The sequence below is a fragment of the Euphorbia lathyris genome, chromosome 9 (assembly GCF_963576675.1).
Source record: "Euphorbia lathyris chromosome 9, ddEupLath1.1, whole genome shotgun sequence".
Taxonomy (NCBI): domain Eukaryota; kingdom Viridiplantae; phylum Streptophyta; class Magnoliopsida; order Malpighiales; family Euphorbiaceae; genus Euphorbia; species Euphorbia lathyris.
The window spans coordinates 29,610,091-29,624,444 of NC_088918.1; the positions used below are offsets into that span (position 1 = coordinate 29,610,091).

General features: G+C 35.0%; 1 protein-coding gene across 1 annotated transcript; it reads right to left on the bottom strand.

Moving 5' to 3' along the window:
- Positions 1-213: 213 nt before the first annotated feature.
- Positions 214-3,786, bottom strand: LOC136207159 (solute carrier family 40 member 2-like). The gene is made up of 8 exons (XM_065998444.1): positions 3,186-3,786; positions 2,724-2,874; positions 2,142-2,338; positions 1,592-2,068; positions 1,277-1,448; positions 1,063-1,200; positions 878-988; positions 214-767 (listed from the first exon to the last, which is right to left on the bottom strand). Exons 1-8 carry the CDS (start codon positions 3,335-3,337, stop codon positions 645-647), a joined length of 1,521 nt encoding a protein of 506 aa, XP_065854516.1. The 5' UTR covers positions 3,338-3,786; the 3' UTR covers positions 214-644.
- Positions 3,787-14,354: the final 10,568 nt, after the last annotated feature.

Below are 14,354 nucleotides of genomic sequence, written 5' to 3' on the forward strand. Positions count from 1 at the left end.
AAAGTACAACCACAGTAAATTACTTGATTGCCCCTCTTAATGATTTTTTTAATGCTTATTGTATAATTGATTTTTTTTTTTTTTTTATAAAAAAAGGCAAGATTCATGAGGATGTCAGATCACCAACCACATGCTATTACGTAAAACTAAATAATAGTAACAAATTCAATCCATTTAAGAAAGATCTAACGTATCAGCAGCAGAGCAGAGTACTTCAAAAACGTTAAGAAATAAGCATTTTAGGTGCCTAATCTTTTTTTATTTTTATGCATTGAGACTGATAGTATTTTAATTTTACATATTAAACGTTCAATCAATTATAATAAACCCCCTATTAACAAAACAGTTAGCATTAAACAACAAACTCAATTAAAAACATGTGACTTGTTTTATTTGCATTAGTTTAATGTAGCTATAAAGGAGAACTAAGGAGTATCTTCTATAAGTTTATCTGCATTCTCGAGGACTCTATCCACACGACTAGCGCCTAAACCTTGCGTCAGATCAAATAAGTCACATGCTTTTAACCGAATTTAATGTTCGTCCTATTAACTAACGGCTCAATCTATGAAACCGTTATTGACGAAGAACTCAATGGAAGAGTTGTTGACAATTTTCTTCCTTGAAGTCTCCACCTGAACATTTCACCAACATTTGAACTTGTCGAAATGGAAGAGGTGCTTTCGAACACGAAAAAGATGCACGCTATAGAGCAATGCAGCTAATGTTGATATCGCAAATGATAATAATGTCAATTCCCAGAAATCCTACACATCAAATAACACTGACTTAATTTGTATGATTATATGAAAAGGAAGAGCTGATTTTATCATCTAATATATGTCCTACTGATGCATAAAAGTCAAGAATAGATTACCCGTGGATTGGAAATGATTATACCCATCACATAACCTAGTAAGTCGAGAATAGATTGAAGAGAATTCTGGACACCTCCAACGACACAACGATCCGATTCACCAACATGATCCTGCCCAACAAAGACGAGAAATAAATGAAGATGGAAAAGAAAAAATCGCTGTTGTTTCCAATTGTTGTTCTCACCTGCATTTGCTGAATAACGGATAAGTCGAACATCCACAAGCCTAGTCGAGATGTTGCCACTCCAGCCATGAGCATATATGCTGACAAATGACGATTGTGAACCCATATTGAAGCAACACATATTAAGAGGCAGCTCCACTGCATGAGCAATACAAAAGTGTTGAAGATAATGATAAAGGAATGACTATAAGGTGTTTCAGGCATCAATTAGTACCTGAGACCAGATAGACCATAGTCCAGTTCTCAGAGTTAAAATGCGAGAATGCAATATCGGGTATGCGATGGTTGCTGCTATTCCAATTATAGCACTTATTCCACGCCCTATACCAATTACAAATGCAGGTATACCTTCCCATTTCAATGTAGCTGTCATCAACGTGCCGAAGCTGGAACAATGAAATTAATTGGAATCAAATTTACAAAACTACAACATCTATAAGTTTGTAAACAAAGTCTTAGCAAGCAGTATAAGACTTATAACACAGAAAAACATAGAAAGAGAAAAGCAAATTCACAGATAGAGCATAACCTGAGAACTGTGAAATACAATAGAGCAAGAGATAGTCCAGGAAGCACAACATCTTGTCGTAAATACACTTTCCAAGCATCAACAAAAGACGCCTTGGAAATGTATTCAGTTAATTTCTTTCTCCATCCCTTTTTCACTGATGCTACAATTTGAGGATGCAAGTTCTCTGGCTCTTTACTGGTACTAGGCATGCTCTCTTCCATATTATTTGGAGAAAGTCTTGCAATCCTCCTTTTGCTACTTTCACCTAAAGCTGGAATCCCTTTATACACAGATGTAAAAAGCCAATACTCCAGCCACACTGCTGTAGTGTTCCAGAGGGCTAAAACCATAGCCGAGGCTTTCACTGAGACAAAGCTGATTATGAACCCTGAAAGGACTGGAGCAAGGAGCTTGCAAATTAAATCAATTCGTCGGATAACTGAATTCATCCTTGTTAGTACATTTGGAGGATGACCTTCTGATATTACCACTACCCTGTACAAATTTCGATAATTATTAATCTAATAGGAATTCCACTCCAATATCAAAATTTACTTTGAAAAATTACCATTCTCGTTCTATCAAGATGGTACCAGCAAGGGTGGATAGAGCACCAATGGCTCCAGAAACGTTGGTTAAAATAACAAGAAAGATGAATGCTGTGAAATTGGTTGACTTCAAGTTTGGAAGGACTAGTAATGCAATTACTGAGCATCCAGCAATTATAAAGGACAGATTCTGGGTCACCAACCATATTCGAAGAACCTGCAAACCAATGCATTACACCATCATTTAAGCTTTTGCTTTGCATTGCATGTTTTACTCGTTTTTCTATCCCGAAAAGGTCGGCTGACTCCTTAATTACTTGTATTTTTATTGTATTCTCTCTCTTTTTAATCTCCTGGCTTTTAGTTCCACTTTTGGTAAATTTGCATACTAAATCTTAATCCAATTTGGTGCGTTTCTTCCCCTTACATAGTCAAAGATCAATGAATAAGTGAATGGACCTCATGCTACCTAAGGTGTTCATATTATAGTAGAAGTTGATAAATTTGCCAGTTAACAAAACACCCTGTTCGAATTGCCTTATTCTGAAGCCCATAAACTGAAATTTTCATTTTTATTAATTAGCATTGAATAATAAACAAACCTTAAGATATGTCAACTTCTCAGCCAATTGTCCAACTATGGGACCAAACAATGCAGTAGAGGCAGATTCGATAGCTCCATAAATAGCAGCAAGGAGTAATGAATTTGGCCAGAGAGTGATCATATACAGACCAACAGAGAATTCCCACATTCTGCAAACAACCAAAACCCCCTTCATTAACCCTTTTGGGTAATCAGACAAAAGAAATGACATTCATGGGGAAAATAAATAATAAGAAAAGAAAAGGTCACAAGTGTTGAAGTTCCAAGCAAGTAGTTTCAGAGTCAGGAAAGAGAATACAAAAACAAATTAATTAATTAATTAATTAACAACTAGAATCATAGAAATGATAAAATAGCTTATGAAACCTAATTTAAAATTGAATATCCATAAACAGCAGAAAGACCAATTAAATTATTCAATAAAGAGAGCACAGTTAGATGAAGGAGAAAAAGAGAGAACCTGGCATCCCATCTTGCTAAGAACTGGGCAACATACAAATATCTAATGAGAGATTTAGAGTGAGGAAGCTCTGGGGATGAAGGAGGCTCTGCCTCTTTCTCTTGTTGGTTTACAGCCGACTCCGACTCCGACTGCGCCTCTTCCTCCGCCATATCTTTATAATCTTCTGCTGCTGAATTACTTCACTTCCAGAGCTTCAACCTTTCAGGGTTACAGATAAAATAAAATGGTGGTATGAATGAGTAATGATTCGACTTTGTCATTTGCATATCAACTTTTGGCCGCCTTTTTCTTTGTTCTGTTGTTTCGGGAATTTCCAAGACTCGTAATCGGGATTTTAGTGTGTGTTCCACTTCAATTAAAGAACTTTCGCTCAGATTCTGCCAAGTGGCTTCCATTTATCGTAATCATCAATTAAAAATAGCCCTAAAGGGGATTTTTTATTTCTTTTAATACCATCTCCTCCACCAAAAACACAATCTCAACCTTGTCCATCGCCGTCGTTCTCCGTCCACTTATCTACAGTCACTGGTCCTTCGTTGTACCGGCGATCTCCTCCACCGTTTTAATTCCATTAGCTGCAATCAGCTTAGTAATGCGGCAGATATCAATAAGATAAACTGAGTGCAGTTCAGCTGAACTTCATCATATTGATTAATGAATGGATTAGATTATTAAATTAGTTTCTGCAACTTAATAAACTGGTGGAGCACTCAACTCAATTCAATTTCCATTGTTGTTTATAGACTATAGTGGCAAAGGGTGCTAATATTTTGTTGTTTATAATTCAAAGTATAAACATTCTTATTTTATGTACTTATTATATTGTTGCACTAATTGATTCATTTTAGAGCAACTCTAACTCTAAATTCTAATTTCTAATTTCTATAAAAAAAAAAAAAATCTAAATTCTTACATTGCATTGTTGGTTAATTTGAAATTTTTCAAGAGACCTCCACCATTACATTTATAAACTCTATAGAATCAAGTTGCACGCGCTACATAGAGAATGAACTTGACATGCTTTTATCTAGCAAAGGAGAAGTAGGCGTGATACTCAATCGTCTATGGCACGTTGATGAGTGGGGAATCGAACCTCAAAGCTGATAAACAGTGATTCAATTTCTTACCACGTGGACCAATCCTCGTTGGCGTAAATTTATTTTCTGTAGCATAACTTAATAAATTTTATTATTGCTCTCTTTCAAATAATCCAAGCTGGAAATGGAGGATAAGCATATTATTAATATAGAATATGTTAATTGATTAAAATTAAAAGAAATATATAATATTATATTATATGTGAAATTCATTGAAAAGTAATGATAGTAACGAATTGGTAGAAGGTTTTTTGAAGAGAGGTTTGTTATAAATTGATGATGCGGAATAGTTATAGTGTGTGCAACCTTCCACCATTAGGGATGCTCTTACTAGTTTCTTTTCTTTAATTAATTATTTTCGTACGTACATTAGTAGTTGTGATTTATTGGTTTAAACTTGTGGATGTATTATGTTGTTAAGAGGGAGTCAAATCACAATTCCTTTTGTCAATAATATAAATTATGTACGTTGTTCATATTATTGTGCCGAATATGGTTATGATGTTACACTACTTCCAAGTTTTAGTTGCATATATTAAAATTGTGTTCTTTATGATATCATGCAAAATGACATCATACACATGCTATCATGACAGCCCTCAAACATTATTATACCATGTGTGATAAAACAAACATTCATGACCTTTAGAAGCTTCTGTTCCCCTATAAGGGAATGTTCGGAACAACTAGAGTTCCACATGGTAAATGACTTATCCTACGACAAGACTCCTAATATGAGAAGAAAATCCCGTCTAGAAGGACTTCTAGCAAGTGAAGGATTTGGTCTGAATCCTATATATAGACAGGTATAACCACAACATATGGTACGTTAACTATTATCTCACAATTAGTCCATACTTTTCAATCCTTTCTAAGCACTTGATTGACTTAGGCATCGGAGCGGGTTCATGGGATTTCAGCCCCTCTCTAACCTTAGTTTTATGTTACAGGTCAATACATGGAAGATTCAACAAGACGGACCAGACAATTAGTCAAGGCTTGGATACATGGTTATTATTGGTGCAGTGATTTGGAAAATAACGATAAATCAGATCATTTAGAGATGTCTGAATCCAGTCATATTGAGTCAAAGGTCCATCATAATAATGGAGACGAAGCTAACAAGGAAACAGAGCGCCAACATAGTTGAAACCTCATACCAACTTTTGGCGAATGAAGTTTCTCGACGGTTCGGGAAGAATTTAGTCACGATGCAAAAAAAGATAGATGATGCAAAAGCTGCGCATGAGAGAGAGATGGCAGACCTCAAACAACAACTGAGGAAATACAAAGAGGACACGCGGAACAACCTCAATTACACGGTAGAATCTAGCCGACAGCCCATGAAAACTCTGGAGGATTGTTCTCGAAGCCTCTCCCCCACAAAAAGATATTCCCGACCGAGAACCCCTCTGAGACATAAAAAAGCAAAAGGTCCCAAAAACAAGCGGAGAAACCAGTCCAAAGGGCGAAGCAAAAGTAGATGATGATCTCCTAAAAAACCTCCAGTTGATCATAACAGGCATTCAGACAAGAATAAACCGAAAGAAGAGGATGATGAAAGCCACTTAGGAAGAAAGATATATACGAGCTTCTCCGAAATGAGGCATTAGATAGACCCAGCGCATACCACGGGTATTCAGCCCTATCTGACACATGCACACTTTTAGCAACAACAAATTGGCAGCCTCGACCCCTCGTCAACTGAGGAGGTGGGATCATTTCGTCACGTGCATGATCTGAGTCATTTATGTCCATATCAACATCATCATGCTGATCAGCTTTAACATGCTGATCATCTGCCACGTGTGCCTTCTAAGCGTCCACCATCAGTCTCTGTTGGTCCCCTTTCCTCCGAGCGGAGGCAGTGACAACATGATTGGTATTATGTCGTTGTCCGAAACTACCGCCAATCTTAAAAGTCTGAAAAAAAATTGAATAACGTCAGTTCGTATTTACGTTAATTGAAATTTGTCCCTAAACCCTAAGGATTTCTGTTATTATGTACTCCATCCAGATTAGTAATTTGTCTAATTGAGTTACGTTCTTATTAACTTTAATATATTTCAAAACTTACGTTGATAGATAAATACAAATTTAACGTTAAAACAATAATCAGACGTTTCAGTAAGTCGGTATTGGCTTTTTTCCAATTTCGGACGAAACATCTGTTTGCCCTTGGGGGCAGGCGGGTGTTTCACACTATTTGCTATTTGGGGGCAGACGGGTGAAACACACTGCCCGCCCTAGGGGCAAACGAGTAATTCATCTGTTTGCCCTTGGGGAGGATGGGTGACACATCGCCCGTCCTAGGGTAAACGGGTAGTTCACCCGTTTGCCTTGGGAGCGGGCGGATAGGTCATCTGCCCGCCCCTACGGCAGGCGGGGGTTTCACCCGCCTATGATATATTCGACGGGTTCTATCTTCGAATCAAGAGACGGAACTCATGTTTTCGATTCAATTTTCAAAAAAAAAACTTACATGAGGGATCATTAGTCCTTTTCCTTTGCCGTGTTGATCAGCCATGAATGTTGTTCGGTTTTTTTATTTTGAAAGGGATTAGAGAGAGAATTTCAGTTTTTCAATGAAAAAATGAAAAAGGCAAAAATATCCAAGAGGGGGCGATGATAAGTAATTTGATAGCGGTATTTAGCAATCCATTAAAGTTAGTCATATTATATTAGGTTTAAATTACTAATGAGATATTTTTAAAATTTAAATGACTAGTCACCATTTTTTAGTCAAGTGGGCTCATGATGAATTTAGCAATAATACAATTAGGTTACAGTTAGATCACAAAATTTTTACTGGTGCGTGTAATACATTGCTAATAAAACCGTCATTTTTTTAATAATCAAAATTTGAGGAAAAATTAAAGTACATGAATGAGATAAATACGGTTAAATGTACTATTAGTCACTCAACTTTTATATTTGTATTAAAATAGTCACTTTTAGTATATGTCAGGCACAGTTCTGATCACATGCACCTTAAAGTGCAAGCAGTGTGTGGTCATTAACCATTGGATTTCCAATGGTTAATAAATAACTATTGTATCCATGAATTAAAACACTTTCTCAATTTCAATTTTTAAGACAAAACAATTTAATAATCGCTAAAATAACTGAATCGAGATAGAGATATGAGAGAAAGCGACAACTTAGGGAAAGAAAACTAGAATGAAGAGAGTAAGAGAAGCACCTCCGTTAGATTCGAAGATGGAATTAAGAGAGACAAATAGCTAAATGAAGGATTTGGGATTTTTCTTATTTCAATTTTTGAAAAGAACAAAGGGAAAAAGAGACAAAGAGAGAAGATTGAGACCGAGATCTTAGAGAGATAAAACTATGAGAGATAGAGAAGCATACCATTTGTATTTCCTGGAAATAAGAATTGAAGAATTTCATAGACATGCAGGTAAAATCGGCAAGGAATATAGGTCTTCAAAAGTAGTTGATGTGTTTCCTACTTCTGAAGTTGTTATTAAGTGTATAATTTTTCAATGGGTTAAGGAGTATTAGGTTATCTTAAATTTTAAAGAAACCATTGTAAAAAATAGAACTATAGGGATAGGTGTTTATGTGTGCTTATTTTGAGTTACTATGTTCTTCAGAACAACAGTTTTGTCTCTAGGTTCACCAATTTGTTATAATTGTATAGATTCTTTCTTGCTAGTGTTATCCCTTTAAGTCTATAATAGAACATAATTTGTAGTTCTGGTAATGGATAATTGTAGAATCCTCGACTTTTGTATGATTGTAATTTACCATAAGTTGCATAGTTAAATTTGTAGCTTTAAGCCTTTCAAATCGCTCATAAAATGGAGATCTTTGAGCATATAACAGATTCTGACGACATAACTTCAATCTTTCTCCATAGGCATTTTTTTCATGGCGTTTATGTAGATATGAGAATGTAAATAACAGAGGAATTGAGATTGAAAAGATTAATTTTATTGAGCATGGAAATCACATATTTATACAGTTAAAGAAAAACTTAATTCTCCAGAAAATCTGCTAAATCAAATTAGAAACTAATATCCTAAAAATAAGCATAAAGATCAGGTCAAAGACTAACTGATGCTTGACACTTTCAAACCACAATCAATAGCAACTTAGAGTCATACATTTCAATACTCCTCCTTGACTCTAAGGTTGCATACACCGAGTTTGCTTCTGAGAAACTCGAACCTTGCTTTAGGAAGTGCTTTTGTTAGAATATCAGCACTTTGCTCTTCTGTCTTGCAATGAATTAAATGCACCTCGCCTTGTTGTTGTACTTCTCAAAGGAAATAAAACTTTATCTTGAAATTATTTGTTTTGTTGTGAAATACTGGATCCTTTGCAATTGAAATTGCAGCTTGGTTATCCACAAAAATTTGTGTGATTGCCTTTTGCACCATGTGCAAGTCATTCATTAGTTTCCTTAGCCAAATAGCCTGATTTGCAGCTGATATAGCAGCTATGTATTTAGCCTTAGCCGTTGACTGAGCTATTAACTCTTGTTTCTTTGAGCACCATGAAAAAATTCCAGAACCAAAGCTGAAACAATAACCAGAAGTACTTTTTGTTGAGGTTTAGTGTCCTATAGACAATTGTTCTAGGATACAAACTTAATGTAAATGAATTGTTCTTTATATCATTTGTTTAATGAGATATATGTTTTATAACTATATAAAGGCAATCCCTTTTAAGCACTAAATAAAGTCTAATAAAAGGAAATCCGTAAGTTTATTTAAAGTGATTATAAAGTGTTCATACAAGCATGAAGTGAGACAAAACTTTATAGTAAACTGATAAACTTAAAACCACCCCAAGTCAAGTGATATGTTTGGGATTGACATATCACTGTTGAGACTTGTATGTAACAATGTCTTCTGTCCGACAGAAAGCTGATCTCACAAGCTTCATATATACAGATATCTGGACAGTTACATAGATCCGATGAAACGTTGTTCATTAGGATTGGGGATCCAATTTGAGATAACAGGATGGGTAGATTCATCTTTGTCACATGTTCATCTCATTGGTATTAATAGGTATAACTAATCCTCAGACTCAAAGGAATATTAATTGGTATTCTGGATTACGGAATGTGATGCTTTGACTCTGGTGTAACACGATCCTTAACAGAGATGACTCTGGGGTGTGAACAGTAGACATTGGGTATCACAGGAAGTAATTACGGAGTCGTTATATATTGGATTGAGCATTTATCACTCCCGATAAATGGGAGATACATCCATGGATCGCTTGTGGAAGACTCGACTCTAAATCCTTGCAAGGTGATAACTTAAGAGTAAGAAATACAGATTTCACTTAACCTATCTTTTTGAGTTGACTCGGCCTGTACAAGTAAAACGAACGTCTCGCTATATGTGACTTGACATCACCCATAGTCATAAGATTCAGTTCAAGGATGTAGTTGATAAAGGATCGAATTATACTGTAACTAATACGGAAAGGTTAACGACAGAATCAACCTGTCTTCTTATAGCTCTGGGGGAATGATTACGGACTTGCTAATCACATACTCTGTACATCATTCCGTTATGCAAAGATTAAATATAATTCTTTGAAAATTAATTTAATAACGTTGCATACGGCTAGAAGCAATAAGAACCTAATGGATCACACATAAGACTTGGAACCTAAAAGAGAGATAGATGTTAATTAATTGATAGAAGCCCAATTGAGCCTAATAAGGCCCATGGACATAAGGGGGTCGAAATTCATGTAGTGATATACATGAATAATTAATTTGATTTTGTTAATCCTAATTAGATTAGGAATATAAATTAAATTAATTAAGAGATAATTAAGTTAGGAGTTTTAATTAGATTAATATACTCCTATTATTATCCAATAAGGTTATTATTACTATCCTTAATATATTAGATATATAGTGAGATAATAATTAGGAATTCTATTCTGAATGGAATTCCTATTCAGTAACCTAATTCTATCTAACTAGGGATTAGATACAAGAGATTATAAATACCCCTTCCCTTGAGATTTTCGAAATCCAAGCAAGCTATACCCTACTTGTGATTTTCGAAATTCACCTAGTCCAAGAGAGAGAAAATTCGACACCCCTAGTTCGAGGACGAGATTTCTCTACGGCTTCGTTTGATCAATTGATTTTCATCTATTTCTTTTATCCTTGATCTTGTGTTGATTAGTTAGAGGCAATCTACTTTGGTTGCTATTCAACGGTTGATTCCAAATTAATCTTCCCGTGTTTTATTTCGTGTTTGGGAACTCTAAGAAGAAAAACAAACAAAAGGGAGAAATTCGTTTTACTACTCCTAAATCAGGTCAGTTCACGATTTCGCGGATTCCCGGAGATTGAACCGTCGGATCGTCGCGATTTTTGGACAGGAGCTTCTAGACATATTCTTCCACGTTTCCACCGAAGGGATTGTCGTTCGGAGGTCTGGAAGGTCTGTTTCGGATAGGGGCAGATTGGTAGACAGTTTCTATCTCTTTTGAAGTTGTGGGCACTTCGTTTGCAACGGTAGATAGAACTTCTAAAAGGTATTTCTTCTTATCCTTCTTTATATGAAATAACGGTTAACGGATCTTGTGGTTAAATGGAAATAGGTTAAAAAATTTATATTTCCGCTGCTATATCTTAGCCTAATTTCCAACAGTGGTATCAGAGCCATCGTTAAATCCGTTATTTCATATATGAAAATTTTGAAGTTTTCAATAGGATTGAATAAATATTTATAGTTAGGATCAATTAACAAATTGTTTTGATTAATTAATTCTAAAGATAAATAAGTTTTAATTAATTGTTAATTAAAATAGATTGTGCGTATGTTCCTAATTATTTTTATTGATAATCATCATAACAAAATCTATTAGTTTTATAGTTAGATTGATAAAATCAGTTTTATTAATTCTAAAGATAAAACGGAAATCTATAGTAGTTTTTCCTATTTTCTGAAAATCGTTTTAAAACCGTTTTAGAACTGATATATATATATATTTAAAATCGTTTTTATATTTAAATTTAAAACCGTTTTAGAACTGATATATATATATATTTAAAATCGTTTTTATATTTAAATATATATGTTTCAGAAATTGATAGTTTTCTGTTTTGATTATCGAATGAAAATTTGTTTAAAAGTTTTACCAATTTGTAAATCAAAATGTTAAATGAATTAAAATCAAAATAATTGGGACGTGCATAATTAAAGTTTTGTATAGTTATATTAATCTAAAAATTAATATAAAAAATACGAAACTATTAGAAGTAAAATTGGATGGAAGTTAATTTGATAAGTTAATGCGATTAACATAAATATTACATAAGATAGTTATGTAATCAACCAATTAAATTTATTTAATTGAGTCTATGCATGTTTGGAGTTATGGACATATTTGGACCCTCTTTAGTCTTTTGGTATTTTTGAAATAGGGCCTGCGAGTCCTGCCTTTCTACTATCTATTGTAATTTCTCCTCTCATCTGATTCCCTTCAATTCAATTGAAGTTTTCTTTAGTAGTATAGAAATTAATATGTAATTTCAAGGCGTCATGGAGAAGACGGAGGACCTAAAGAGAAATATGTAATAGTTAGTATTTCCTTAGGTTTGCCCTTTTATTCCGTCTCTGGCTCGACGGAATAATTTAGATGATATGTCCATAACGCCAATGTATGTGAATGTATGTGTCTGATGTATGCTAAAGCAAATCAAGACTAAGTTAGATTATGAGACCTAAAACAAAATCCCTCATTAAAAAGTTAAGTAAATAAACAAGTTATTAAAATCGGTTGCCCATCCCTAATATTATAATTCAGCCGGCAGTGCTGAGGGCCTTTGGGTTGTTGAGTAAACTCAAGCTCGGGGTCCTTTCGGTAACACCTGAATTATCGAAAATCATTTTTCATGAATATGGGGTAATACTTAAATTAGATTATGATAATTGGATGAGTAAACTCATGTTGTCATAAACTAATGGGCAAGACGTTTGGGATTAATATGAATAGCATATTAGTTACTAATGTGGTTAGTAACCCAATAACCTAGGAATCACATTAAAGATGTGATTGATTACATGAATCTACCTAATGAATGAGACTAGCTTGTTGAGTAAACTCAAGGTGAAATCTCAGGAGTTAGGATCCTAGCTCACTAAAGGATTTGTGAAATTCTTCGAATTAATATGGAGGGCTATTAATTTGGCAAAATAGTGGGAGCGATCTAAAATAAACTAAAAGGCCTATAATTTTAGATTGATATACTTTAAGCAAATGAATAACATACGTTTACTCTTTCTCACATCTCAAGTTTTAAAGTAAAACACTCTTAAAATCATGACTAACACCAATCTGCAAAACATTCTTACCGATAACAAATTGAATGGTTCAAACTTCACCGACTGGTTTCGTAACCTCAAAATCGTTTTGAAGTTCGATAAAATAGGGTATGTACTTGATACATCGATACCCCCTGTCCCTGCTGATGATGTTCCCATTGAGGAAATTGATGCTTACCGGAAGCACAATGCTGATGATGATCATGCCGAATGCATCATACTTGCATCGATGACACCGGAATTACAAAGGCAACATGAGAAAATGGATGCCTATTCCATCACCATGCACCTAAAGGAATTGTTTGGGAAACGGACCAGGTGCGAACGCTACGAGATATCCAAGTTGCTATATCATTGCAGGATGCAAGAGGGCACATCTGTCATGACACATTGTGTCAAGATGATTGGCTACATTACCAAACTTTCTAGTATTGGATTTGTGATGGATAACGAATTAAGCGTAGACTTAATTCTTCAATCCCTCCCAGAGAGTTATTCACAGTTCATCATGAACTATTAGATGAATGACTTGCAAACCTCTCTTGAAGAGCTTGCAAATATGCTCAAGTCAGTTGAGCCCCATATGAAGAAAGACAAAGCCATACCGGCTCTTGTCATTGAGGGATCAAAGAAAGGAAAGGGAATTATCCCAAGAAAGGTAAGAAAGTCGTGCCCTACAAAGCTAAGGGAAAGGAAGTGAAGAAGCCCAAAGGAGAGTGCCACTTCTGTGGTAAAGACGGGCATTGGAAAAGAAACTGTTGGTGTACCTAGCCTTCCTCAAAAGGGGAAGAAGCTGGGACTTCAACATCTGGTATGTTTTATATTGAAATTTCACAGTCTGAATCTTTTGGTACTTGATACCGGATGCAGCCTGAGGATATTCCAGGAATATCTAGAAATATTATTTCTATTAGCCGCCTTGTTGACGACGGCTTTTCATATTTCAATAAAAGACAAGAGTTGCAATTTTTATAAAGATTCGATCTTTTATTTTTCAGGAATATCACAAAATGGGATTTATGTGTTAGATGACAAAATTCCTGTTTTTGCAATTGATACCAAAAGACATAAGCTAGATAATTCAACTTACTTGTGGCATTGTCGTTTAGGCCATATAAACAAGAGACGCATGCTAAAGCTACATTCAGATGGACTTATAGATCCAATCGATCCCGAATCATTGGAAACATGCGAATCATGTTTAAAAGGTAAAATGACAAAGACACCCTTTAGCAATAAAGACACTCTAGGACTCATTCATTCAGATGTATTCGGTCCTATGTCAGTCCAAGCAAGAGGAGGATTCAGATTCTTCATAAGCTTCATAGATGACCATACCTGATATGGTTACATCTACTTGATGAAGCACAAATCAGAAGCTTTTGAGAAATTCAAATGCTTCAAGAATGAAGTAGAAAATCAATTAGGAAAGAAAATAAAGACGCTTCGATCTGATCGAGGTGGCGAATATCTTTCAGATGATTTTCTGAATTATCTAACTGAATGTGGGATATGCTCACAATGGACACCTCCCTATACACCACAACACAATGGTGTGTCCGAGAGGAGAAATCGTACCCTATTAGATATGGTACGATCCATGATGAGCATGGCCTTACTGTTGAAACACATTTCCACAAGATTTTGATTTGACAAAATCATCCATGATTAAGGGATAACTAAATTTAAGTGCTTTGATTTTATTATACTAATCTGTTTCTTCAATATTGAGTACAAAT

Coding starts and splice junctions, on each gene's coding strand:
- LOC136207159 (XM_065998444.1), bottom strand. CDS start 3,337: ATGGCGGAGGAAGAGGCGCAGTCGGAGTCGGAGTCGGCTGTAAACCAA. Junction 1,201..1,276: donor TATGGTCTATCTGGTCTCAG/GTACTAATTGAT, acceptor TTGCTCATGCAG/TGGAGCTGCCTCTTAATATG. Junction 989..1,062: donor CCGTTATTCAGCAAATGCAG/GTGAGAACAACA, acceptor TTTGTTGGGCAG/GATCATGTTGGTGAATCGGA.